The sequence below is a fragment of the Frieseomelitta varia genome, unplaced genomic scaffold (assembly GCF_011392965.1).
Source record: "Frieseomelitta varia isolate USP_RPSP 00005682 unplaced genomic scaffold, Fvar_1.2 scaffold_68, whole genome shotgun sequence".
In the NCBI taxonomy this organism is placed as follows: Eukaryota; Metazoa; Arthropoda; class Insecta; order Hymenoptera; family Apidae; genus Frieseomelitta; species Frieseomelitta varia.
In genome coordinates, this window is record NW_025110456.1 from 414608 (window position 1) to 441414 (window position 26807).

A 26807-nucleotide genomic window follows, 5' to 3' on the forward strand; every position below is an offset into this window, starting at 1 on the left:
ATCATTCACTTTTCTTCTTTCAATTGAAGTATAATAATATAATAGATTATCGTAATTATAGTCTTTGAGGTTACTTATCAGTTCGTCTTTCCGAACTATTGTTATAAAATTCGGAAAAATGAAACTCACAATAATAACGTGTTCCTTTAATTTATGAAACTATCTCCCTCTTTCGGTTAATTCTAATTATTAGTTCATCTATATTCCGTGTCATCTAGTCTTATATAGTCTCGTGTAAAAATTTTCAAGAGATAATCGTTGATTTAGAAAAGCTATAGTATAATGATAATCGATTGATAATTGAAGTTAATAATCGAGAATTAAAGTGTCGATAATAGACTCTTTTTCTCCAATTCATTGCATTTGTTTATTTACTTTTTTTTTTTCTTTCCTAACTTATTAATACGTACGATTATTAAGTAACTTAACTTCACGCCTATATTTGAATTAATTTCCTAGGAATCGATCCACTGGTTATTAGTTAACAACGTTGTGGCGAATAATTCACGTTTTGTTGAATAACTAATTCGGCAATGATTCATCGATTATCGCACAATCAATGATTCTTCAATCATCAATATTCTTTCTTTCATTTCTTTTTTTCACATCGTTACAAAGAAAAAACATCATAAGAATAATTATAGAAATTGAGCGAAAATCATTGAATTACAGTAAAGGGAATTCCTTTTGTAAAAAATGTCAAATATCTGCTTGGAAGAATGAAGCAACAAGGACTGAACTAAATTCTTTCATGAAACTTCGTTCAATCACCCCTAAAATCAATTACGATATCTGAATACATCAACAAATAACTCTCGTGATCGATTCTTAAAAAAGAAGAAAAGAAAGAATTTTTAATCATGATCGCCCAACCCTAAACTTACTAGTACTAGGTATAATATATTAACAATGATCTTTTTCTCACGATTACAAATAAAACGAACACGCCTGAAAAAAAAGAAAAAAAAGGGGATGAGAAATAAATGGAGTTCTCAAGATATATATGTAAATATGCTACATGTATATTACATAAATACAGGGGCCTAATTAAGAGATCAAGACACAAAAAGAAAAGGGAAAAAGAAGTGAAACTAGCGGAGGATTAACCTCTCTGCGTAAAGAAAAGATACGTTTCACAAAACAGTTTTCCTCTTTGCAATCTTCATTTTCTTCCTAACCATCCTAGCCTGTATATTCTGTGTATAATGTAATTGGTATAAATGTATAATTTTAGCCTTAATCATAAAATTAATGTTTATTAGCAATATACATGTATGTGTATATATAAGTACATATATATATACATATATACGAGCATATACATATACATATACATATATATATATATATATATATACACGTCTATAAGTAACAATATAAGAATTTGCCACATAATATAATTTTTTTTTCTTTTTTTAACCATTTACGACAGACTCCAGAATCTGGCGACATGATTCTAAAAATTATTACAACTATAAATTATTCACAACTTCCGAAATTATTATAACGATAATAATAATTATAATTATTATAACTATAAATTATTCATAGTATTCATATAAGATCGTCGTTCATTCGGAAAAGTCCTATTTTTTAATAAATAAAGTTTCTATGACATTCATTCTTTGATAATGATTTTAGGTGAAATTTTTTACTTATGATACAGAGTGGTCAATGTGATGGCTCGCTGACGGACTTAATATAATGAATTATTTTTTTTTAGAAACAAATAAAACTCGATTTATGAATGCACTGAAAAAACTAGCAGTAAGTGAAATTATTATCATCCAAATAGGTGTAGATAATAAAAAATTAAGCAAGTGTTAGTAAAAAAAATATTATCCATTTGTCACACATACTGAAATATAATCGAAATAAGAATTTACTTCGAAAACGAGAATTTACAAGATTCCCAAGTTTTGTAAGAATGCCGCAATAAATTACACTCAATCATCGTGCATACATATACTATCTGTCTTCTTCACTTCACTTAAATCGTATTTAAACATTAAATCAACAAAATGACAATAACAAAAGAGCTGCTTACGATGTACATACATATCATTTAATATAAAAATAATATGTAAACGTTTGACGCAAGAATGATGAAAAGTACAATCATGATAGACAGATCACGACCGAAGAAAATAAAATTGAAGAACGACGATCGAGTTCTAGCGCGAGAACCATTGTTACTCGTACCCTAAATTTGATTAAATCTACAATTCTATTTTCTTTTTTTGTTATAGCGATACGCTCTTTTTTTTAGTTTAGAGTAAATCACTCGTTTAAAAGATAGCTTCAACTTAATCCTACGCCGTTGTATACGAAATGGCAAAATAGACTACGAACGTATTCTATGTACATGAGAAATTCACTATTTAATTGTGGCTTCTTTCATTTATCCACAGCGTTAGTTCTTTTTCTGGCACCATTATTTTATTTTTTTTTTGTTTTTTTCTTTTTTTTTTTTTTTTTTTTTTTTTTTGTTTAGTATCCGCTTATGTTTATTTTCACGCTTACTCTCTTTCTCTCTGTTGCTTTCTGCTAATCGATCTTCGTCCGTTCGAGACTACTGTAACATCTATTTTATTTTTGTTTTTCATCGTACTCGTTTCCGGTGTTTTTATAGCAATGTGATTTATTATTTATTTTATTTTCTGTATTCATCATGATAAATTTAATCGAATTAATAGATTGCTAAAAAAAATGTTCGTTTTTATTAATACAAATATTCTTAATTTTGTAATTTTAAATAGAGACACAGAATGTCAAAAGAAGTAACAGATTAACGCTCTAAATATAAAAATGGTATATCTGAGGGAATCAAATGAAAATTTTGATGAAGCGGCTGCGAGTAAAGATAGGAATTTAATTCTAAATTTTTAATTTTCTTTGATTTCAAATAATCTTCAATTTCTGTCTTCTTTTATATACATCTTACGAATTATAAAAGGTCAGAATATCGATTGACGAAATATTTTGAAAAAGAAACTGGGAGACAAAAATATTCACAGAAGTATCAAAATTGAATTTCCATTTTCTATCACAATATCGAAGTTGCTTTGCGCATTTACGTCAATGTAAAAAATAACTTACTCTTTGAAATGTATTCATTGTAATAATGAATGATACATGATTTACAAGAAATAACATTTTGTAATCACGTAGAATTATAAAAAGATTGAATTATTTTTGTAGCAATATATACATATATATATATTACAGGAAATTCTAAATCGTGATGCACAGTTCAATATGGTGGCTAGGTTTTAATTCTAAGAATTTAATTAATGAATTTCAAGAATTTTTCTCGAGTACATGATTAAAAATAATTCTAACAAAAACATAGAGAAATGTCAGATTATGTAAAAATAATATTATCCTTTAAATACAATACAAAAAAATATTTATACGAAGCTATTTATGAAGCTATTTAAGGATGTCCCTATATTGTCTCTATTTTTAAAATAAATACAATAAAATCATACAACTATCTTTAACACGTTTCCTCAAAAAATGTTTAAAAAGTGTTCAAATTTTTGTTAAACCACGCATCCCTTTTTTGCTAAGAATAACATAATTTTTCTCAGACTTGAAAGCATTTTAAATTGCTCATTGTAAGCATAAAATTAATTTCAACGAACATAGGAACCGCTATTTAGAAATAATTAATTTTTATAATTAAAATCAAGAATTGACATGCAACTAATCACAATTTCTATATTCTCCTAATTTGTATATTTCTAACTATATAATTTAGTTAAGGAGCCGATAAATTCGTAAAATATATCACCAACTAATTATAAGTTACTGCACAGAAATTCACCGACTTGATTTAATTCTGATTCAGTGATAATTAAAGATTCGTTAGGAAGACAATGAAAGGAAGAAATAGAAAGATATAAACAACACGGGAAGCATATTTCATATTTTATACATTGGTTCAATAATATTATTTAAGAGGTCGTATCAACAGTTTTGATAAAAGTAACTTGTTCTGTTTAAGTGTCTCTTGTAGCGTAGAAAAGAAAATCATAGATATATAATTTAGAATTTCAGAGTATCGATATAATTTATGTTTCAAAATAATTTGAAAGCAAATTTGTAAATGAGAGGCTCTTGAATTTACAAGAAACATGTAACGTGTACTGTCAGTCTTTTTATATTTACTTAAATGAGCATTCTCAATGATCACAATTTTCTGTCTCCAGCACAAAATTTTTAATCAATGCTATCGACTTTTATTATTTATTGCATAAGGCAGATAAATTTTGATACACCTCAAAAACAATACTATCACGGAACTGTGAATTTATGAACACATATAAATTCACTGATTTTCTGAGATAGTAACAAAATCGATTGTCTCTCTAAAAACAAACGTGGAGAATTTCAACATGCATGATGTTTTGTTTCAGAAAGCATTCGAGTAATCAATTGATTCGTTCTATTATAAAACATTTTATACTTTGCTTTTTGTGCAAATGATTTACTTCCTACTCTCTCTTAAGCCTTCGGTAATTCGAGATATCACAATAGATAAAAAAAATTGCATTGTTTTGTCTCAGTTCATGCATTCAGACCCAACGGATTTTTCTCAGTGGCTCCTAGCTAAAGAGAACTCGGACGAAGTTCGATGTAATAATGTAACTTCAGGCACAATCAGATTTTTTTTTAAGGCCACTGAAAAACAAAAATGAAAGAAATTTCGCAGGGCATTGACATCTCAATATTGTATCTTCAATTAAATTGTTGCGAACTATTTGAATACTGTCGAATTCTTTTATTTGCTCATTGGATTGGTTATTAGTAACCGTCGCCTACCTCACGAACAACTTATACAGTAGTGTTTTGTTAACTTTATCTAATCAGATACGGAGGAAGATATATTTCTCGGAAAATTTAAGTATCTTTCTTTTCCAGTAGCTGTTAATATAAATAGCATCTATAATATTTAGCTAGAATTGATACGTGAACGATGGGAATTTGATCTCGATATATATATATATATATATACATAATTTACTCGTTTCCTTTGTGATGTGATGCTATATGATACATATGACAATTTGTAGATATGATAGCAAACTTCTGAGCAATAATGAAGATACTTTACGATTTTGTGAAATTGCGCTTACATTTAAAGAAACGACGCGAATCAATTTCTATTCCTAGAAATATAGAGAGACGTATTCACATATCGACTAGTTAGTTCAATTTCAAGCAACATTTTGTATTCTATCCAAAGAAGTGACGACCACTTCTCTTAGAGGTAATAAAATAACTGAAGTCGACATGTGAATACGTCTCTCTATATTTCTAGGGATAGAAATTGATTCGCGTCGTTTCTCTAAATGCAACTTAGTTGCTTAGGTGTAGTATGCCCTAGGTCAATGTTTCTTATCCTCATTCTATCCTCACATTAATTCAGGAAACATTGCACAAAAGTAAAACTGTTCTGAGTCTCTGTTTGAAAAAAAAAGAAAAAAAAACAAAGAACAAAGAAAACAAAAGAAACATACACGAGGTGTAAAAAAAAAAAAAAAAAAAAAAAAAAAAAAAAAAAAAAAAAACAATTCACAACTGCCTTGCTACTTCGCTGTGGAATTTTCATGAACATTAATGAGAAGGAACTTTGGTATCATTCTTTAAGAGTAAAAAAAAATACTCGAATTCAAAAATTAAAATGTTAATTCATAGTCGTACTCGAACCAACTATTGGAGTGTACGCTCTCCATAAATGAAGATAACTCGATTTCATGTGCGAGACGCAGAAGAACAGAGAGGAATGTTTAACAATAAATTCACTTTTGTTGTAAAAAAAAAAATTCAAACAATCATTCTGTGATGCAGTTTTTTTTTCAGTTATCACAATTTTACAAATGCGAAATTGTGCGATACAAGAGTATGACATTTGAAATAAAAAAAAAAGATCTCCTTTCGTAACTTCGATCATTATCTTTGCGAACAAAATGTTCACGATACATTGACTGATAATAGCGTGACTAGTATATTAAAAGACAAGAACGGATCTGCAGTGTCTCTAGGCACTTGTATGCAAGTTTAATGTCGACTTTTTTAACTCTTTCGTTAATAAGCCACAATGCGCGAAGATCGTCTACAGAGGAAACGAAATGCTCTGATTTTTGTATCTTCCAGTCGTTGGTAACAGAAATATAATATGTGTCATGTTTTTTGAAACGATAACTTTCATTCAATGACAAAAATTGTTATACGTTAAAAATAGCAGTTTTTCATACCAATAAAGCACGAAGAAACATGTCCAAATTTGAGAATATAATATTTACATTTATAATATGATACAATAAAATACTTATACTGTACGACCATTTACTAAATTGGACTTTCGACTGGAATTTCTTTCGTATCGTACAGTATTTGACATTTCCCTTTCTTCCATGAATGAGAAAGCAACGATCGTTCGAAGGAAAACTTTTGTGATAAATCTATACACTATAGAGAGATCCGTAACTTAATCTCTTTTCTCCGAAATAGGAAAATTCGCCCGAATAAATGTCTTAAGCGATCACCTGAATTTTTTGACAATACGAAATATACAACTATCATAGATTTTCTCCATGTGTTCGTTCATTCTCGTAGGCGGCTTTTTTTTTAGCGAAAATATCTTAATGGATGAACTAAGCCGAGTTTAATTCGATATTAACAAAAATAGCTGAATATTACATATATTTGTAAATACAACTTTAATGAACTACTTTAAAGTAGTGAATTTTTCTCAGGGATGAAGGTACCTTATATTTAAATATACGTAATATTACCATCTCTGTCTATATGTTTCGTTATTCTTCCGTAACGAACAACAAAGATCTGACTGATTCATCGTTTTATGTACAGAGAGTTTTGTGCTCTTTCTTTCATATAATTCTACATTTACATTCCTGAGATAGGAATACTTATTCTAAAAAAAAGAAACTCTATTTCCATATACATGGTGTATTTCTCTATTACTTTTTCAAACATGATGTTTCCTTTTCTTCGAACAAGTATTATTCCTAATTCAGGAACAACGTACATATCCATTTTAGCAAATCAAGTAAGTGCTTTTGCACTTACCCGTTTTCAAGTTGACCTCACTTTTGAGAAATCGATGTGCTATCCGTCTTGATTGTGATTGATTTCGTCTGCTTGGACTTCGAGGTCGTCTGTAAACGATCTCTGCTAGTGTTTTGAGGCTTGCCACTCACTTTCCGAGTCTTCGTACACAAACCGGAACTTTGTTTCGTGATTGTTGCTGCTGCTCTTTACTTAAATCTCGTTGATTGTTTAAAGAAAAAGAACTAGAAAATAAATCTGTTACATTGTAATAGCGTCTAAAGTTCAAACAACCGTAACTCTATTCGTATAGTATTGTTAGGGGTCTCGAGCTTCAGCCGCTATACGTTAATGAAGTATAGGTCAGAAGTGACTCCGGCAGGGTTCTCTCTGTACTCGGAGGGTTAATCGCCCAGATCCAAACGAATTGACTCTGCTACGAGGTTGTGAAAGATTTACTGAATCTACACGAGACTTTTGCGCGGCAGGATTGTTTTCAGAACTTGACGTTGGCAGTGTTACAGCACTGGAACCACCCGATAGTCGACGAACTCTGTTGGAGGGTGAAGCATCACCATCACCTGCACTTTCGGACACACTTCTGTTTCGCCTTTTTGCGGCTTGAGATCGTGAATTTGCAGCAAATGTTTGCAACATTTCATTTATTTGAGGCTGCAACATTATTGAGAACATTGGCATAATGTTACTTCATAAAACGTGATAATCTTTCGTATTTAAATAGATTTACCTCGACCACTCTAAAGTCTTCGATACTTTTAAACTTGGATAAATATTCTTGTAATTTGGGGTCTACTTGAAGTTGGTCAGAATGTTTGTAATATTTCAGAAATGCCCAGAATTTTTCTAATCCATATAATTGACCTAAAACGAGAAATAAAATATGAGTACATTGTATTCAAAATGAACAATGATTTTCTATTTAATTAATAAATGCTTGTTGCCATGTTAAATACCACACACGAGACGAAACAGTCTCATGGTATCAACTGAACATTTCATTTACTTTAGCACAGCTTAACCGTTTAGCTATCAATGATTATTATAGCTAAACAACCTAACGTGTGCATTAAATTAAATACTTTAAAAAGAAAATCACTAACCACTTTCATAATCCTGTATCGTTTCGACTTGGAAATCTTTGTACAAGTGTTGTCTAAATCTCTTCTCTAAACCATAACTATAGAATCTGAAAAGACATTCTAAACCATATCGATAACCTTCGGAAGCGTCTTCTTTGGCTACAGTCCTGAATTCTTCGTACATAGTACGATTGAAATTTTCCCGTAAAAAGAATGACCAAAAACGGAAAAGTGTATTCATCTCTTGAGATTGTCCGATTCCAAGTCTCTTGCGTTCTGAAATATCATGAAAACGATTAAAATTCGTGTATATGAACGAATTATATTTTATGTACACTAAGGTGTTCTCAGATCCGTTTTTCTCTTCATAATATGCCTCAGTCGGGAAAAGAAGACAAAAATAAAATATATCATCATTATATATACTTACATAAAGAAATATAGATCGTTTAATATAAAAATAATTTAAATATTACGAATACTAATACTAATATAAAATAATTTAATAAAAATTTATTTTACCTTTTAAGCAACGTGAATGATATTTATGGTAAACCTGCTGTGTAAAACCGTTTTCTTTTAAAAGAGCGTGACTCGGATGATGGAAAGTAGGCAATGATTGCGGTGCACTTCCGTAACTACTCGCAAGGTAACCTTCATTTGGACTTGTTCCTGTGCTACTTCTGTGGAATATAAAAAAGATAGAATTATTAAATTGTTTCATTTTTTAAAATTGGTATTCAATTCCATAGCAACATGAACTTACCCTGTAGAATAAGTACGCGGTCGATGCTCCCGAACGTCCATAATCCAACCAACATGATGTTCAACAGGAGGATTATTGCTGTGTCGTGTTTTTCGTTTACGCGGTGTTCTAGGATCTACCGAAGGTTCATCCTTTACTACCGCAAAGAAACGTGGAACTCCTCTTCTACCACTCCTACTGTCTCTTCTCGATTTATCATTCCACCGACTTCTGTCTATACGACGATCTCTTTTTTCTTGATTATCTGTAGTTGCTGATATCTGTTAATATAACGATTATATTAAATATGATTGCATTATAAACTATGAAGTAAAAGATCAATGAAATAAATGAGATTGAAATGAAAATGTACCTGTGTTGGAAGAGAATGAGACATTTCTATATCATCTATTGCAGCTGGTGGTGGAGGAGGAACTTCTGGATTAGTCTTTTTAGGCGCTTTAGGAGCCATCTTTTCAAAATCTTCTTGACTAATTACATTGACAGTTTTATAGCTTCCAATTGAAGAAGAAGATCCGTACTATAAGGAACACGATAATTTTTTTTTTTAACTTCTATATATATATACAAGAAAAATATTTTTAAAAATGGTTAACTTACTCTTTGACCGTCTTTAATCCATAAGTCTTCTTCATAGTAGTATAAACCATCATTAATAGCTTGCTCAAGATCTTGGGTCATTTTTACTCTAGTTGTCCAATCTCCAGTCCTATCATGACCCTCATGTTTTGGAATGCGTGTTGACATAGGTACTGTCGTTTGTGTAAAGATTAAAAGTTTATTGACATCTCTATCGGATAATTCATAATCTTCATCATCTTCAGACCTATAATATATCACACGTTAACTTTCATAGATACAGAATAACCTGGAAAAATGGCAATTTAAAGGTAAATAGTAAAGTAAAAAAACAATGTTGTACTAGCAATTCGTAATTTCTTTCTAAGAAGACACTAAGTTTACATCAGAATAGGAAATATTCATCTATATTTTAACTTAATCCTCCATACTAATTTGGAGATCGCTATTTTATTTTTTACTTTTTTATACCATACTTCTATTTTTTTTATAAATACTCTTAAGTTATAAACACATGTGTAGAATGAATAATACTCATAAAAACAAGATATAAACAAATAATAACATACCATTCAGAAAACGCATTGTGCCGGCCAGTTGGAGGTGGAGTATCGAGTTCCTCGTCAAATTGAAAGTCTAATTCTTCTCTCTCTTCACTTTTAACGTTATCAACTTTTTCTTTTTCTTCGCTTTTCTCCTTATGTGATGGTTTCACTCTTCGCCTTACCTAACATTTTGAACTCAGTTATCACTTATTACTAATAGTAATAACTTGTTTGAAATAGATCCACAGTTTGTGTTGCAATTTTTATACATTGACATTTCGGACAAATATTCTAATTTATTTAATCAGTAATACGATATCCTATTACATCATTTGTTATAAATTCAGTGCATTTTTTATAGTTCTAGGTAAAAAAAGTATAGTTCAATTTAAGATCTTGGATAAGTTGTTAAAGTGGAAGTGTGTTTTTTTCTGTGGATTAAAAAAACGCGAATATTTAATTTTAATGTTGGTACTGATAAGACACGAAAAAAAAATTACCTCTTTCCAAACGTCATTGACCGATTGTGATTCCCCATTGACTTGCATTTCTGGTACAGGATTTGGACTAGAACACTTTGTTGTTGCAGATGTTTTATTCTCTTGTTCTAAAGATTCATTTTTCAAGAACAGCGATGAATCGTCACTTGATGACAGTGGAAAGCTTTTTATTTTTTCCGATTGTTTTTCTATCTTGGATGGTTCGCTTTTACTATCAGACATAACAGGTTCGTTTGGTATGAATTCTGGTACATCAGGATTTAAACTATCGCCAATCGACGAGGATATGCTTTCGGATTCACTAAGCCTTCCTATTGTCGGGACAATGTTATTGGATTGAAAAACACGCGGAACTGGGGGAATAGGAATCGTTGATAAAGGTCGGGCAGCAGGACAAAAATCGGATTCAGACGTGGAGGAGAGTATTACTTCGTTTTGGGATGTATTAGAAGTATCAAACAGTTCCGACAATACAGGATTTCCAGTCGCGTCCAAAATAGGCCACTTCAAAGGATCTATTTTCGTTCTGACCTAATGAATAAAATGATAACGTTAGTCACTTGTTCTTGGAAATTATTTTAGAGATTTTGCAATAATCTCTTGAGATTGATATTTTATAAAACTAGTAAAAATAATTAATAATTGGTAACTCATATATCAATCAACTAATCGTATCAGTAAGCTTTCTAGGATGAATTTGTAAGGAGGCCTACTTTCAAACTCCATTCATTGAACTTAAATTAAGCTCGAATGGTGTCAGCGAATCCTCTTCCATTTGATCTAGCACAAGTCTTTCACCAAATACACAAAATAATGTAGGTGGATTCGAACTGTGATTTGTGCATCATTAGAATTGTGAATATATATTTGTTTTACCTTATATCCATCCACTAATTCTAATTTATCAGATTCCATAATCGCTTCAATAACAAGTCCAACATCTGTTGTTAAAGTCTGCACACGATGGAAAGAAGCAATTAAAGTAATAGGTAAAAACCCTTGTGTGTCCATCTTACGACGCAGAAAAAAGTCCCTTAAAAGATTCTCCTCACTGAAGTAATATTCTCTATAAAAATATAAATTTTATATTTAAAAAAAGGAATCGTATATTGTTTCTTTTCTGGTAATTCATCAAACTTACATTTGATTCCTTAGAAACTCCTTAAGTGTCGTTGTATTTATATTAATAAAATTTGGGTTATTGAAATAAAATGTCCCCATATAAGCCATCATATAATTAGGATCCAAAAGTCCAAATTTATGCATCTAAAAAGATATATCAATTGAAAATAATTTGTTTGAAGATTTAAAACATCTCATCTTTGTAGCAACATTTAATATCAGGTCTACTTTCGTTACTCGTCAAAGAATATTCTGAGAGATTCCCTTTCAATTTATCATCATTTTCAATGTTATTTATGTCGTTGATTATTTCTACTTTTAGTAAGAAGAATGAACGTAAAAGAACATAAAATTACCTGCATATAGACTTGGTCATGCCTTTGCCTAAAACTACCTCGATAAGCACCTCGTCCACCACGCCCTCCTCTTCCTCTATAATTTCGTCCACCTCGACCGCCTCTTGCGATGTACGCTGGTCTATCATGTTCCCTATTTCTATACAAATCTATTTCTGCTAAAAGAAAGAATTGTTAATTTAATCTGTGATGCTTAAGATCATGAAATATTTATTAAATACCTTCTCCATTCTTTTCCCTTTGATGGTGATACTTCGGAGAACGGTCTCTTTTACTTCGATTCTTCGTAATATCAATTTCCAACGGCACCCATTTTTGCTTGTTCGCTACAAAAAAAATTGTTGATGATTCAACTTAACATGATCTCTTACTGATCTTACGCTACAACAAAGAAAATAAATCAATGCTTATTACCTTTCTTTTTCTTGTCATTAATATCTACGTGTTCTTCATTATCATCTTGACAATGATTCTGCTCTTTGTTTTCCTTTCCTCTGCTGTCGACAACATTACTGCTACTTTCTTTGCCATTGCTTGGTTCAACCAAATTATTTTGCTTTTGTGTTGTCACAACTGTCTTTTTCTAAAGAAATATTTTTTTTATTTAATGATATGCAGAGAGAAAATTATATTAAGAAAGCAAATGACTGTGCAAATGCAACAAAACTTCGCGGATAACAAATATCCGCAATGAAGCCGCATTCAATTTTACTATAGCAAAATATCTACACTCACAGGTATATAGTATTATACCATACGAGTTCTAACTTTTGCATAGTTTATCTCCTCATATTGAAAGACCCAAATATAATTTTTAAGAAAATAAATTAAGTCACAGATTATAAGGAGAATGTAAGTATTATAAATCACAGATTATAAAGAGAATGTAAGTATTCAAAAAATACTTTAAAAGAACTTTAACCAACCTCTCCTGAAGCTTCTAAAGTTGGCCAATCGCCGATATCCGAGAAATCGCTCGCCTATTAAATTCAAAAAATAGATTTTAGTTATGTTTCATAAAAAGTTAATTATATTTTGAAAATAATATTTTTAATTCAAAAAAGATCTTTTTATTAAAAGAGACTGCTATATCATTACCATTAACAAATTACTACTATTTTGTCGCACGATTCGAATCGTTATACATACCTTTTGATTAAATTTTCTCCTATCCTTTGACACCGTCACAATAGTGGGATAATTTCCACCGTTGATGCCGTTTTCTGTAAAATAATTAAAAAGTACTTCATTAGAATAAAATATTAATAATAAAATTAATATCAAATTCTTCAACTGAAAATCAATTCAATATTATCACTTATAATCGGTTCGTAACTTCATAAATTATTTCTATTTCATGTTTCATCATATATCATTATTCCTATTTATAATTCTACCAAAGAAAGTACATAAAGAATTTAAGTTAAAAAAAAGTGATACTTTTATTTATTTGAGTATTTTCGTGTAAGATAAAAGAAGGCACTATATATCTTTGAGCCAACGTGTAACTCCAGTCTGTTATAATGTCTAAGCAACATATCAACTAAACAATGAGTGCATTAAAATATCTATATTTAGAATTATTACACCATTGAAAATGTTCGTGCACATTTCCAGGAGAAAAATAACACTTATATCATACATGTGAATAATAAATAGATTCTGTATCTTCGTTAAATATCAAAAAAGTTTTACAATAATTCTAATAATAATAATATAATTGCAAATAATTTTTTTATGAATAATACAACATTCTATCTGTAAATCTTCATTAGTGCTGAAATTACATTTACAATTAAAAAAAGCAATGTATATTTGTTATTTTCTTATTCGGATTTACTTATTAAAATGATACTTTTCTCTCAAATAAATTATTCTTTCTATTTTATATTTTTATAGATAATCTTCTTTTCAAATACGAATTTACTATTAATTTACTATTTACTATATTCATACTATATATGAAGAGTTTTTCAGCTTCTAAACGGACGTTGTTAACTTTATATTTTTTTAAATATAAAAAATATAAGCAAAATTTGAAACTTTATTAGATAGTTATAAGAAAAGTTTAAAGTACAAAAAGAATTGTACCACTAGATATTTATTTCAAAATGTTCATTGTCAATTTAAAGAAAAAAAAAAAAATTAAATTCGTTATTCTATATACACTAGATTCACCACCATTTATTAATATTTACTTAATATATCTTTTCTTCCATAATTGTTAATACACAAAAATCTAGCAACACAAAATTAGGTGATATTGGAGATTTGGTATTGTTCCTCTCATATTTTCCATTCATAACTTTCTAATAAAATTTTAAATTAGTTATATTTATTATATTCGTAGAATATCCTGACAAAATTGGCTAGAAGAAACTCGAATACTGTGTGTGTACATAAGTTACATGTTTGTATAAACGTAATATAATTTGAAAGACGTTTGACATCTTCGATTTCCTTATTTTCTATAAATAAGCGATACAACGTGTGCGTTAGAAATGTGCGAGCGACTTCTCGAAACACACTACACACGTTACGCAAGTGATACCCGCTGTAAATTCGTTTGTTGACCTGTTTCTGGTCGAGTCGATTTTTCGTTTGTTTCGAAAATAGGAATCAACGTGAAAGAGAAACGTGTGTCATTGTACCCCACGATTCCTGTCGCAGTTTCGATAAGGAGTAATCTGTAATAAGATACAAATAAGAACAATCTTAAATCTTGCACAACAATGCGTTAAAATAACTATTTTAGGCATTTGATACTGAAAGATTGGTTTGAGCAGAAAAACATAATGTTCGATGTTAGTTACTAGCAATGATGCTCTCTGAACATTGGATTTGAAAATCCTGATAAATCCTGAATTTCGAGTTTCTAGTGTACAAAACATTCAACGCATGTTGATTTAAATATTTTGAAATCTGAATTTCTCAAGGTCCATCGGATTTTTGAAGATTCGAGACCTATTGACATTTCGGATTTCAAATTTATTTGAGTTTTTTTTTTTTTTTTTTTTTTTTTTTTTTTTTTTTTTCATTTTTAAGTATTTCATCACAGAGAAAGTAGAAACATAAAACCGTTAAAGTAACTCGATATCTTAAAAACGTAGCCTAAACATTTCAAGCTCAGGTTGGGTCAAGATTAAGTCCTTGTAAGGACACGGAGGAAAGATTATACACGTACAAAAACCATCCTGGCCGTATTTTTCAACAAAACCTAGCCTAAAACTTCAAGCTTAGGTTGGGTCAAAGTTAAGTCATTGTAAGAACACAGAGCAAAAATTGCACAGGTACGAAAAAACATCCTGGCCGTGTTTTTCAACTCCGATTCGCAGGCGAACTGTTTACTAATTGAAATCTTGAAAACTAGTATCATTTCAGCCGGTTGGTCTCCAAATTTACTATAATACATTCAAGTTACTTTTGAATTTCTTTTTCTAATATTACTTATGGAGCGGGAATTGTGATTGATGGATCAAGTTTGGTAACTTCATTCGGATATTGCTTCGAAAAACACCTGTTTTTCTCGATCCGCAGGAGGTTTTGAGGAAGTGGAAGGATCTCCCAAATATAAAATGTTAGCTTCGAATTTTTTATTAGTACTTTCGGTACTATACATTGAATTCTGCCTATACTGACATGACAACGCTGTAATAGTCATCGTCGGTGAACATCGGAGAATTGTTTACATAATAGTGGTATGTCGGCCTCAGTACCTATAGAATGAGCCATGTAAACTCGGTAATTTGCAACATCACAAAGAAAAATTACCGGTCGTTTTCCGACATCCGAGATAATACAAACCCGACCTCGAACTTTTTTTAGCGAGCAGTGCGAAAAAAAAATAATGCCCAGAAACGAAATTATACCGATTGCAGACGAAACACCTTATAGATATTGAGGCCAATATCGCCATTGCGTCATCGGTTATTCGACACCCAGCAACTACTACAGCAAAAAACACTTGATACAGTAACATACGTATAGACAGAATTCAATGTATTGCATAAAGTTTCTCTTATTAATATATATTCGGAAACGAATAAATACCCGAAACTAAAAATTTTATATTTGAGACTCTCCTCAAAATTGTATGTCGATCGGGAACTAACGAATCGTCGTGAACATTGCAACAGTCCTTTCAGATTTAAAGCCACTCAGATAAATCTATTACGGGTTTTTCTGACGAAACTGAAGATTTTCCTTGAAGAAGGTAAGAGAAAGTTATTTATGAAAGGAGGAAAAGAGATAGGAATGGTTTGAAGTATTGATTTATAAATTGTTGTACGTTAAACTAACTACCTTGAGGTACACGGAAACACCCAGCTAAATTTATGATGGCCAGTAGTGAATAATTTGTCACGACCATTTGAATTTTCTCTTTCAAGTATCGAAAAGGTTCCAAAAATAACTGTTTGAAATGTCTCGTACAATGCAACGATCCTCCCGGGGCTCCAAAGGAAAAGCTGTCGTTCGAATACGAAAGGAAAATTGTTTCGAAGGAGAACATAAGACGATCTATGGCCTTCTACGAGACTAGAAAATTAAAACCGGATCATAATCGAAATACAGAATGGAGAGATAACAGTTACGGAACTGATACATCGATTCTGAAGGAACGAAACCGTAGCCAATATAAACTCAGAAATTGTAAATATTTTAAGCCCCTGATTCTCTTCATAATTAACAATACTTAATATCTTAGTTACTGAACGTCACTCACAGTTGGCTCATTTGTTTCTCATTGTCAGTCGAAGAGAACTGTATATACCATTGCCATATTGCCACGTATTATCAAATTTTTTTACATGGAAAAGTCTTTGATCTATCCATTCATTCAATTTCAAAACTTTAATTTATTACATAGTGTGAAGCACCGCCGGATATAAATTTTATTATTTACACTTCTTTGCACAGTTTGCATCTTGCCTTAGAGCAAGCGAAAATCTTGCCATAGCTAAGAGATTAATAGCAAATAATCGTATATGAAGAGTATATAAGAATGTCATGGTTTCGATTCCAAGAATCAATGAAAACTCACGTTGAATAGTATCGCTTCTATTTCTATTTATCTCCATCGTTCCTGTAAGGAGTCTGTTCATACGCGAAACGACTACGTCGGGAACTTGATTCTGCTCACTGAGCAGTTTCCTGTTCTTCGTCTCGTTCAAACTTTTACACAGTGTATATAAATGAAGTTTCACCTGCAACTTTTTGAGAGAAAAAGAAAAACCGTGTAGTAACTAAATTCGAAGTATAATATGATCCGCGCACTTAACACTGAGATAGTCACCTCACCTTTGAAACCGTGCAACAGGTATGCTCATACACCTTCACTCTTTGTTGGTTTTATTGTCTTTGAAGATGAAAGAGAATATATGGAAATAAAAATAATATAAATATAAATGAAAAAATAATAAAAATAGATGTCTGATCGTGTTGGAGATTTTCTTCACGAATATAGAATTAACTCGAATAGCACACTCGGAAATTTTTAAATCCCCACGCTTACACCGTGTAAAAATTTTTGGAAAAATTTATCAATATACGTATGCTTTCAAACATCTTGCTTTATAGTTATAATATTAAATGTAATTTTTTCCAGTTTTATAGTTTCTTATTTTCAAATAAATTATTTATAGAAAAAAATCTAACATCGTTTAAAAAAGTACGACGTTTCTGCCATATGCTATGAAATTATGCTATGAACCGATAACATACATAAATACAATTTACCGACGATGTTACATTTAAAAGTGACGATAAAATTTATTACTTTGAAACCGATGAAAAAAAAAAGCATTGTCGATGAACGAGTCAACTAGTATTTCTTTAACATGTAATACACGAAACGTTATTATTTTAAAATACATATTTACATATATTTTGCACTGCAATGAATAAACAATGTTTCTTCTGTTTGAGAGTTTTCTTTTAAATATATTTTACGAATAACGATGTTAGAAAATTTTTTTTACTAAAGCTGTAGCTACCCATAGCTGTAGAGCTTGAGAGTCAACGGTGCACTGAGCTACTAAGTAAAAAGAGAGAATTGAAGAGCGCTTGCAGCGATCGGCCAGGCAAGATAAAATACTGACAGCTGTTTCGTTGATCTTTTTAACATGCAAACAGCGCTAAATACAATTTTCATCAACTGACTCCTTCTGTCATTGATTAAGAAATAGACAGAACAATAATTTTACAGTCAGGACGACACAGTTTTGAAATGTGAATTTTTCTATCAATGACCCAAATTGCGTATTTTTATGCACTTGTAGGAAATCGGAAGATCCAGACAACATATAAAGATATATGAAATATCGAAAGAGGAATGCTTACTTGTTATAATATATAGCAACAAAAAGAAATTCCTGCCTATATTCCATTTCTTTTATCATGTTCATAAAAATATAAAATTACACAAAGACCCCATAAGTCTGATTATGATTAATCATTTAACGTCTGCTGTTTAAATTATTTAATATTTGACTTTACCTACGAGTGAACAGGTATCAAATTACACCGATATTCTACCCGTCTATCCGTATTTGAAAATCGAAACATGAAACATAAATTCACCACATCAATAGCTCATAATACAATCATGCTCATAGACAAACTTATCTTAAATCCACGTCAAAATAAAAATGTCAAAAGGTTTTACATATTAAGAACATATTTAAAAAAATCATCGAAATCAATGAGATCTTGTATCGGTATAATTATCAAATTGTTTTACTTGTTAAATATTGCAATGAATATTACATTTAAAATGTATGTTCTCACATCTACATCTACACAATCTGTATTTTTTTGCATCTTTCACAAATTCGTAAAGAAAATTTATTTCAATGTATTATACATATTCTATACTATTTAATTTTCAGATGATTTCAAATGACACTGGGGAAAGACTCGACAAATATATAGCGTGACTCGGTTCTATTTGATATCGTTATTGTAAAATACTGAAATTGCAAATAGTAAACTTTTTTTTTATATAGCGAGATACGCGAGAGATTGATACTTATTATAAAACACAGTAACTAGGCGGAAAAGTTTGGTGGCAACCGATTTGTTCTATTTTGTTACATCGATACCTAGGCTAACACAATAACACGCGTAAGCGCGTTCAACAGTTTCCGGTCAATTCAATACAAATCGTGAGTGTCGTACAAGGAGACTGACTAGCAACAGAGAACAGGGGGGAATGAAGGAAAACTTACTGTTAAATCTTACAGCACATCGCCCAAACTGATGTCAAAAATATATGCGAAGCTCAACGTAAAAATAAATTATTTTCCCTCTCTTTCTTAAATATCAATGCAATATATTTCATAATCACAATGAATATATTCAATGGAAGTTCTAAGTGTAGGAATCTTTAAGAAATAGGTTCATTAACATACTAACGATGTCGAATGCCACATGCAATATGTATTACATTCTTTGATGACTATAATATATTCAATTAAAACAGATCAATTATCAATGACTTTAAAAAAGGTAACTTGATATATTTATCAAAATTTTTATAATAATGAAAACCACTACTTCTAACGTTAAAATTACTGCAATTGTATTAGCTTTGATATTAATCACGTATGTTATATTATGCAATCACATTTAAAAGCAAAAGAAAATGATCTTGACATTACAACTATATTTATATTCTATTTATACAACTATTTATATTCTAATGTGGCATAACATGCATAAGGTTGAAAAGTATTTATTGGGCTCTATGATTCTTCTTTTATTGAAAATAGAAGGTCTACAACACTTAAAACAGGTTTTCCTCTCTCTACTCTCACTTTCTACGACACATTTCAATTTATGTATATCGAACAATGAAATAATGACAGAAATACAGAACTTTTTGCAATTACATCAACAGTGTAATAAGATATGACTATTATGATTGTATTGATAAAATCTGAAACTAATCTGAAGATATATATATATAAAAATTTTATTACAAAAAATTTACTGTGCATTTAATAAAAAAAATTAATACCTGCTTTTGTGATCTACGAAATAAATGTACATATTTTAAAATTTGTTTCAAGCTTCGCTAATTTAATACTAATTAGTTTACTATCTGTTCGGCCTTACCGAATATACAATGGGGATGAAATTCGTACCGTGAAGGACAAACTCATCGAGCCAGGGAAAGCAATTTTCTAATTTCTAATTTTCTCGACGATAGGGATCTCCCGTGACCATATTTCATGTCCTTCGTTACTTTGTATCTTCTATTGTAGTCATACCGGACTACCAATTCCAAGGCTCGGTAAGTTTCTTCATTGCAATGGTCCCCATCATAAAAGAACTCGAAAAAGAAATGTGAAAAATCAATTCGTCGAGCTAAGAATAAAACTTTCAGATTCACTATTTTCTCCATGGCAGAGATCTCCCTTGACCGTACTTCATGTTTTTTCCTTACTTTTACTTGTGTAGTCATGTCCGACTCTCAATTCTAAGGCTCGATAAATGTCTTTATCGCAACTTTTCTACGACATCCATAAATCCAAGAAATATTGCGAGGGACACATCCTGGGACCATTAAAAAGTGCAAATACTACTTTCTGGGACCGACCTCGCTCACATCTGGAAGCAATTAGCATACCTCCCTAATCCCGTAACCATAGGATCCACAGCTATACAAGACCAATGCACAAGGAAAATAGACAATTAATGTTTTTTGGCAATCGCGCAGTGCACACAAAAATTCCGGAGCAACCTATCAACGTACGACAATTCACGGTTCAAACTCACGACAATTCACTATCAAACTCACTCAAATCTTATCATTTTACGAATTCAAGCTTTCTCTTACGACAATCTACATTCAATTATACCAATCCAACCCTAAAACAACCAGCTGACTCCCTTGAACTAGGGATTAACGTTGAAAAACAGCAAGCCACCGATCTGCTCAACGCTCCTTATACGTCGAGGTCAGATCGGCACACTATCGTTATAATGCTACTGAGTTTACAAAATATTTCATATAATTTATATAATACATTCAAAAAAGACTTGTAGATGTAACAAAATATTATGTTAACTCTCTTTTCTCTTAGTCATGATCGCTATTTATCAAATAGATCTTAGAAAAATTCAGGAGTGAATGTCTGGATTACTGAGAAAAGCACAATACAGTTGTAATTGCATTACGTATTGTGCTCTACTATCATCCGTTTAAAAAGGAGTATCAATGTCATTGCCCTTGGCATCTTTATTGTTTGCGTGTAACTCAAATAATTCAACTGATAAATGACGATTAAATCACTGAACTTGCTAGATTTTTCACAATATGAAGTGATGATCAATTGGATTCAGCTACAATGTTATTAATTTTTTTTTTTAAGATATTTACACTGAAAATCTATAGATTTAAAAAACATTATCTAGATGACCTAGGTCAGCCTCGATTATTGAAAGTTTTAAACTGCAAGATATATTTTTGTTTAGAAATATATCTTTCCTTATTCGTTAGTTTCTTTTTCTTTGTTTGACAAGTGTAATTTTAAAAAGTTACCACATGTTGAAATAAACACAATATTCATAATAGTATTAAATAACAAATATATGTTATCAGTGCATATATCTTTCAATGCATCAATATAAATTAACAAGTTTCAACAACTTGTTAAAAAGCTTGTTGTTTTCAATAATATGTACACTTGTACTAACCAGTTAATTCACACACCAGTTCGCCATATTGTACATTTACTTTCAAACTACATTGTATCTTTATTACTAATCATTCGATCGGTATTTTGTTATTCTATTTCCAAGACTGTAATAAACTTGCTAATTAATCTTATTAACAAATACAGCTCCAACAGCTACGTATGCATCTTTATTCTAACTATTTGTTTTTATAAACAGCTTCGTTTTATTTTAATCATACTATTAATAATTCAATTCCTTTCTATTTTATACTTAGCTCTCTTTCGTAATATAAACTGTAAATAACTTCCCGTTGATTAATATTATTACAATGACACATAGCATTGTTTTGTAATATATTGTACGCAATGTTTATAATTTTCTTAAAATTTTATCTAGCTCAATATTAGTAAATTCTTTTCTTATCCTTTGCTTCTATTTTTATTTACTTTCCTGTCTCTTGTTCTAATATTTTCAATTTAAATAACATATTTTTTAAATAAATGAGCTTATCTATTTTCTAAATAAATTAACTAACTAATGTGTCATATTATTTCAAGTATTATCTGTACTGTACAATGTTGGACCAAGTGATCGAAAGTTCTACGAAGCAGAGAAAGGATCGTATGGAAAGGGGATCAAAAATTTGTTATGCAAATGAAGAAAGACTATAGATGACATTTGTGATTCGATTGCCAACATCATTCTCTTGCCACGTATGCTCAAGACTTGTCAATATAATAGTGTGGAGATAACAATCGAATCGACCATTTAAAATTCCCTATTATCGTTTTAATGATCGCACACCTGAATTACCGACGTATGTAAGGTTTACTTATTGTTCTTACATGAAGCGGTAGTATTTTTCCCTAAATAATGTAACAATTGACTAAACATTATAAAAAGCTGTTGCATTATATACTGAAATTTGTTCACTTCTGCTAACAAAAGGTATTATTTAAGAATATCGCGTCAGACACGGTAAATTTGCAACTTTTACAAAAGCCATGTACAGATTATTATTTGCTTTTTTAATATATTACTTCTATGATTAATCTGTCTCATTAAATTATACTTTATTCCTAGTCAGGTACTTCCTCAATAATTTCATTCTTTTAAAAACTGTAAAGCTACTCAATATCTACAAAAACAAAAATGTATTACACAAGAATTGTAAGATTAATCGCGCATAATGCTTGTAATTAAATATCTGTAACTATTTTTAAATTTGACGTATTATATGTACGTATGAATTTTCATTTTCTACATCAAAATAAGAAAATCAAATAATTTTCTTTCAATTTCTCCTTGAATTTTTAAGTAACAATATATATCAGTTTTTTTCGATACTTTTCATAAATTGAATCCGCAAAGCACATTCTATAAATAAGATTTTTTAAATTATATGTAGACGTTCGTACATTCGTCGATAAAGTTTTGTTTGCAAGTTAGTTCTTTTGGACGAATCATTAAATTTAACTTTTGAAAAATACATTTTACACCGAGTTACATTATATCAAGTGTTACATACGATGCCAAAATTTTTTTTTTTAAGATAAATGTTAATCTATTTCTTAAAATATAATGTGTACTTCTTGTGCAAAGATCTATTCTATTTTCAGTCGCAATTTCATCGAAAATGACCCGAAGCATGACGATATAACGGGGTTAATTACAAGAGATCAAAATGGTGTTTATTGACTTTCGTGGAGTTTCTTGATTAAAAGCATAAAAATGTCCACTTTATTACTACTCTTTTGCTTTATTACAATGACTTATCAATAACCGCATGGTTTGTCCACATGTCGATTGTATCAAGATTATTGTGCACTATTATTGTGCGATAAATATGATTGTTAAGAAAAATATGTAACTAACTTAGATCCACAATGTTATTACAAATATTTCGCGAATTATTAAATTGAGCATATAATCGATCACATTATCAAGAATTCGCTGCTTTTTAAAATTTTAACAAAAAAATAATCATTTTAAAAATCCTGATGACCTTGATATCTTATCAACAAGCAAGTTACTAGGTAAGGAAATACATTTCGGCATCATTTATCACTTCTGACACGATGTTATCTTTTTGAAAAATGTTTTTCTTTATCTTTTTTAAAAATGTGTTTGTGGAATAAGCTATTTAGAAATTTTGAGCGAACAAGTTCTAAAAATTTATATAGCAGCATTTAATAAATAGTAAATATTTCTCAAAAATATTTATTTGCTAATTTAAAAAATTGTTTTAATGAGGTATTAAAAAATTCTTGTATCATAAGTACTATTACATAATAGTAATTGTGGAAATTATGAGTCTTCCCCAAATATTTCGTTTCTTTTATCAGTACCTTTGAAAAGATGCATGCTTCTATATATGTACTCTAACTAGATAAGAATTTCTTTCATCATATGTATAAAGTACACGATCATCGTAAGATAAAAAGAAATTTATAAAAATTGAATAATCTTTATATTTCCACAATCAATATCGTTAAAAAATTTCAGCAATTATTTATACAGTAATCTTATCCACAATATTTAATCACAACAAATTTGACTTAATTATAACTTAATATTCTCAGAATTTAAAAAAAAGATAAACAAGATGAAGATACTTTTGTAGTTCTTTCAAAGCCATACAATATGTTTAAAATATAACAATGTTGAAATTCATTAAAAAAGTCATTCTATTTTATCACATCAATTATGAGATAATATATTACATATACTTTGTATTTTTAATTTTGTGCAGACTTTGAGAATGTAATAAGTATATGTATATATATGTAATATAAATATTTTCAAATATAAATGTATATATAGACACTCACCAACAATTCCTTGCTGCTGTTGAGGTTGAAGTACTCTCTTTTCCTTCTCAATTTGCTTCTCTACGGACACTACAGTTGCTGACGGTATAGCAGCAAAATTTGTAGATGTAACTGGTGGTGCAATTTTACTTTTGGTCCAAGGATTGATTGCAGGTAAAGGAGCTTCCACGTATTTGACAGAAGTTGAAGACTGAATTTGTGACTCTGCCTCTGGTTCTTCCTTGTCCTTCGAAACATCCTTACTTGTCACAACGTGGTCCATACTTCCTTTGTCTCCACGATCTCGCTCTTTATATCCTCTTTCATTACTTCTAGTGTGGCCACGAAGAGGATGTCTGTGATCACGATATCTCTGTCTTTCCCTAAATTCTCGCTGCTGTTCTCGTAACTTCTCTTTCCTCCTAGCACTTTTTGGCGCTACTGTTTGGAATTCTCCATCACTCCCAATGTCGCCATTCAGTTGTTCAACGACAGTTTCCGACTGTTGCTCAACTAAATTCTCCTTCCAAGTAACCAACTGATTCTGTTCAACAGTAGGCAATTCATTTTCATAATGTTTCTCAATTTTACTCTGCGGATTGACTCTTCTTCCAGTTCTTTGAGAAGACTTCCCCTTGGCAGTTAAACTCTGAGAACCGATGCGATCCCTGATGGGCATAGCTTGCTGCTGAACCATTTGACCGCTTATATTTTCCTTGTTGTTACCCTTATTAGCAACCCGGGTGTCATTGCCGCTTTTTGGATTCAAGATACTTGCATAAGAGACTCCGGGGCCCTGTTCTCTCTGGGTACTTCCCTGAGTACCACTGGCCACCTTGGCCGCCATTTTGAATAGTACGCGCCGAAAGACAAAACACGAGGCCCGAACACGAGGAACTTGGTTAGAAAAGATTTCACGATGTTCAGCTCCTTCTCAGGCGGTTGACGGGTCCTGAGGAACGTTAAACACCCTCGAACACATCAATCTAATCGAGCAATCTCGTAGTCCGATCGGAGATTCAAGATGTTTCGTGTTGATTGGGCTTTTAAAACATCAGTCCAAGGGTGCCCTTCATATTACGAACTGGACACATGTTTTCTTCTTCTTCAAATTCGCGCCTGACGAGACACGTACATGTTAAATTTAACAGACATTCGTGTTAAATTTAACTCGAGCGAAGAACGTCAGTCGTTGCTGGTTTCTCTGTTAATGAGTAGAACACCTACTCGTCACGAGGGATCGCTCTTTCCAGAAGGCGCGGCAGGTACACGCGGTCGTTACCGAATACCTGACACAATGTCTCTTCTTTACCTTCTACCTGCTATTTTAATTCAATCGCCCTTTAAAAATTCGGCCGACGAAAATTTTTCGAGAAAATGTATCTTTATCGCGATCTTATCTAGCGTGCGATGAATCTTCGACACATGTACACGAGGTGGTAGGCTGCGTGGTTAAGAACACGCTGACTCGGCGATTTCACTGGACGAACGAAAATCAGCCGGTACAAATATTTCTCTGACTGACGATGAATAATTAAACGATTTAGTCTACCTTCTTTACAGATGATACGCAGGTGCAAACAATACGTGCCGAGCGGAAAGGAAGAAGTTCGAGCAGATAACCAGCGTACACCTTGTTAGTACAAGTAATTTTTCTTCTTTGCGTTCTTCTTTTATATCTTGCGGTTATTTCCTAGCTTGTTTGACGAACAGGCTAATAATTTTGTCACAACAGCAAGCGAGTTCAGGAGCACCGTTCCAACGTCACGTTACCACGGATTACGTAAACACAGCATTTTCGGCGATCTTTTTTCTACAGAAAAGCGGTCTGCAAAACACATGTGGCCAACGCTTGCTCTGGCCTTTGTACGAGTGACTACACAGTTTCCGGTTTAATCGATTCTACTAGTCAGCCCTGTAGATAGCACCACTGTATTTCCTATTTCATTAATGCCCGCGCAATTTAAATTAACTCTTGTGGGATTACGAAATAAAAACATTAGAGAAAAAGTATACTGTATTATTCGAATTTTTTGTCCTATTACCTCCGAGTCTTCTATCCATATTTAAAAGTACTTTTATTAAATTAATATTCAATATAATTTATTTCCTATATGCTTATTTACAGCAATAATATGCGGAGTAAACAATAATATTTCATATTATTTTGTTCTTTGTAAACTTTTATACAGATAACATAATACAGACAAACAATAAAACAGATAGTTTATTCTTTTGTAGATTATATTACAATTCATTTGCATTTATAAA

The 26807-nt window shown here is 31.0% G+C and overlaps 1 protein-coding gene and 1 long non-coding RNA gene across 6 annotated transcripts; one reads left to right on the top strand and one right to left on the bottom strand.

Annotated features, from left to right (window-relative positions):
- LOC122535144 (la-related protein 1) lies at positions 1-26414 on the bottom strand. Of its 5 annotated transcripts, XM_043666395.1 has the most exons (19): positions 24558-26414; positions 13195-13268; positions 12972-13025; positions 12460-12628; positions 12267-12371; positions 12046-12203; positions 11709-11833; positions 11444-11633; positions 10568-11098; positions 10092-10249; positions 9544-9769; positions 9296-9463; positions 8944-9203; positions 8700-8860; positions 8199-8453; positions 7826-7959; positions 7457-7749; positions 7099-7326; positions 1-4686 (listed from the first exon to the last, which is right to left on the bottom strand). In XM_043666395.1, exons 1-18 carry the CDS (start codon positions 25381-25383, stop codon positions 7323-7325), a joined length of 3891 nt encoding a protein of 1296 aa, XP_043522330.1. In that variant the 5' UTR covers positions 25384-26414; the 3' UTR covers positions 1-4686; positions 7099-7322. The 5 variants fall into 5 exon arrangements, with proteins under 5 accessions (XP_043522330.1, XP_043522329.1, XP_043522327.1 ...); XM_043666394.1 differs by lacking the exons at positions 1-4686; positions 7099-7326 and having other exon boundaries at positions 7337-7749; positions 12460-12625; XM_043666392.1 differs by lacking the exons at positions 1-4686; positions 7099-7326 and having other exon boundaries at positions 7337-7749.
- Positions 17249-23870, top strand: LOC122535146. The gene is made up of 3 exons (XR_006308107.1): positions 17249-17362; positions 22284-22543; positions 23346-23870. It is a non-coding gene; the product is annotated as an uncharacterized LOC122535146 (long non-coding RNA).
- Positions 26415-26807: the final 393 nt, after the last annotated feature.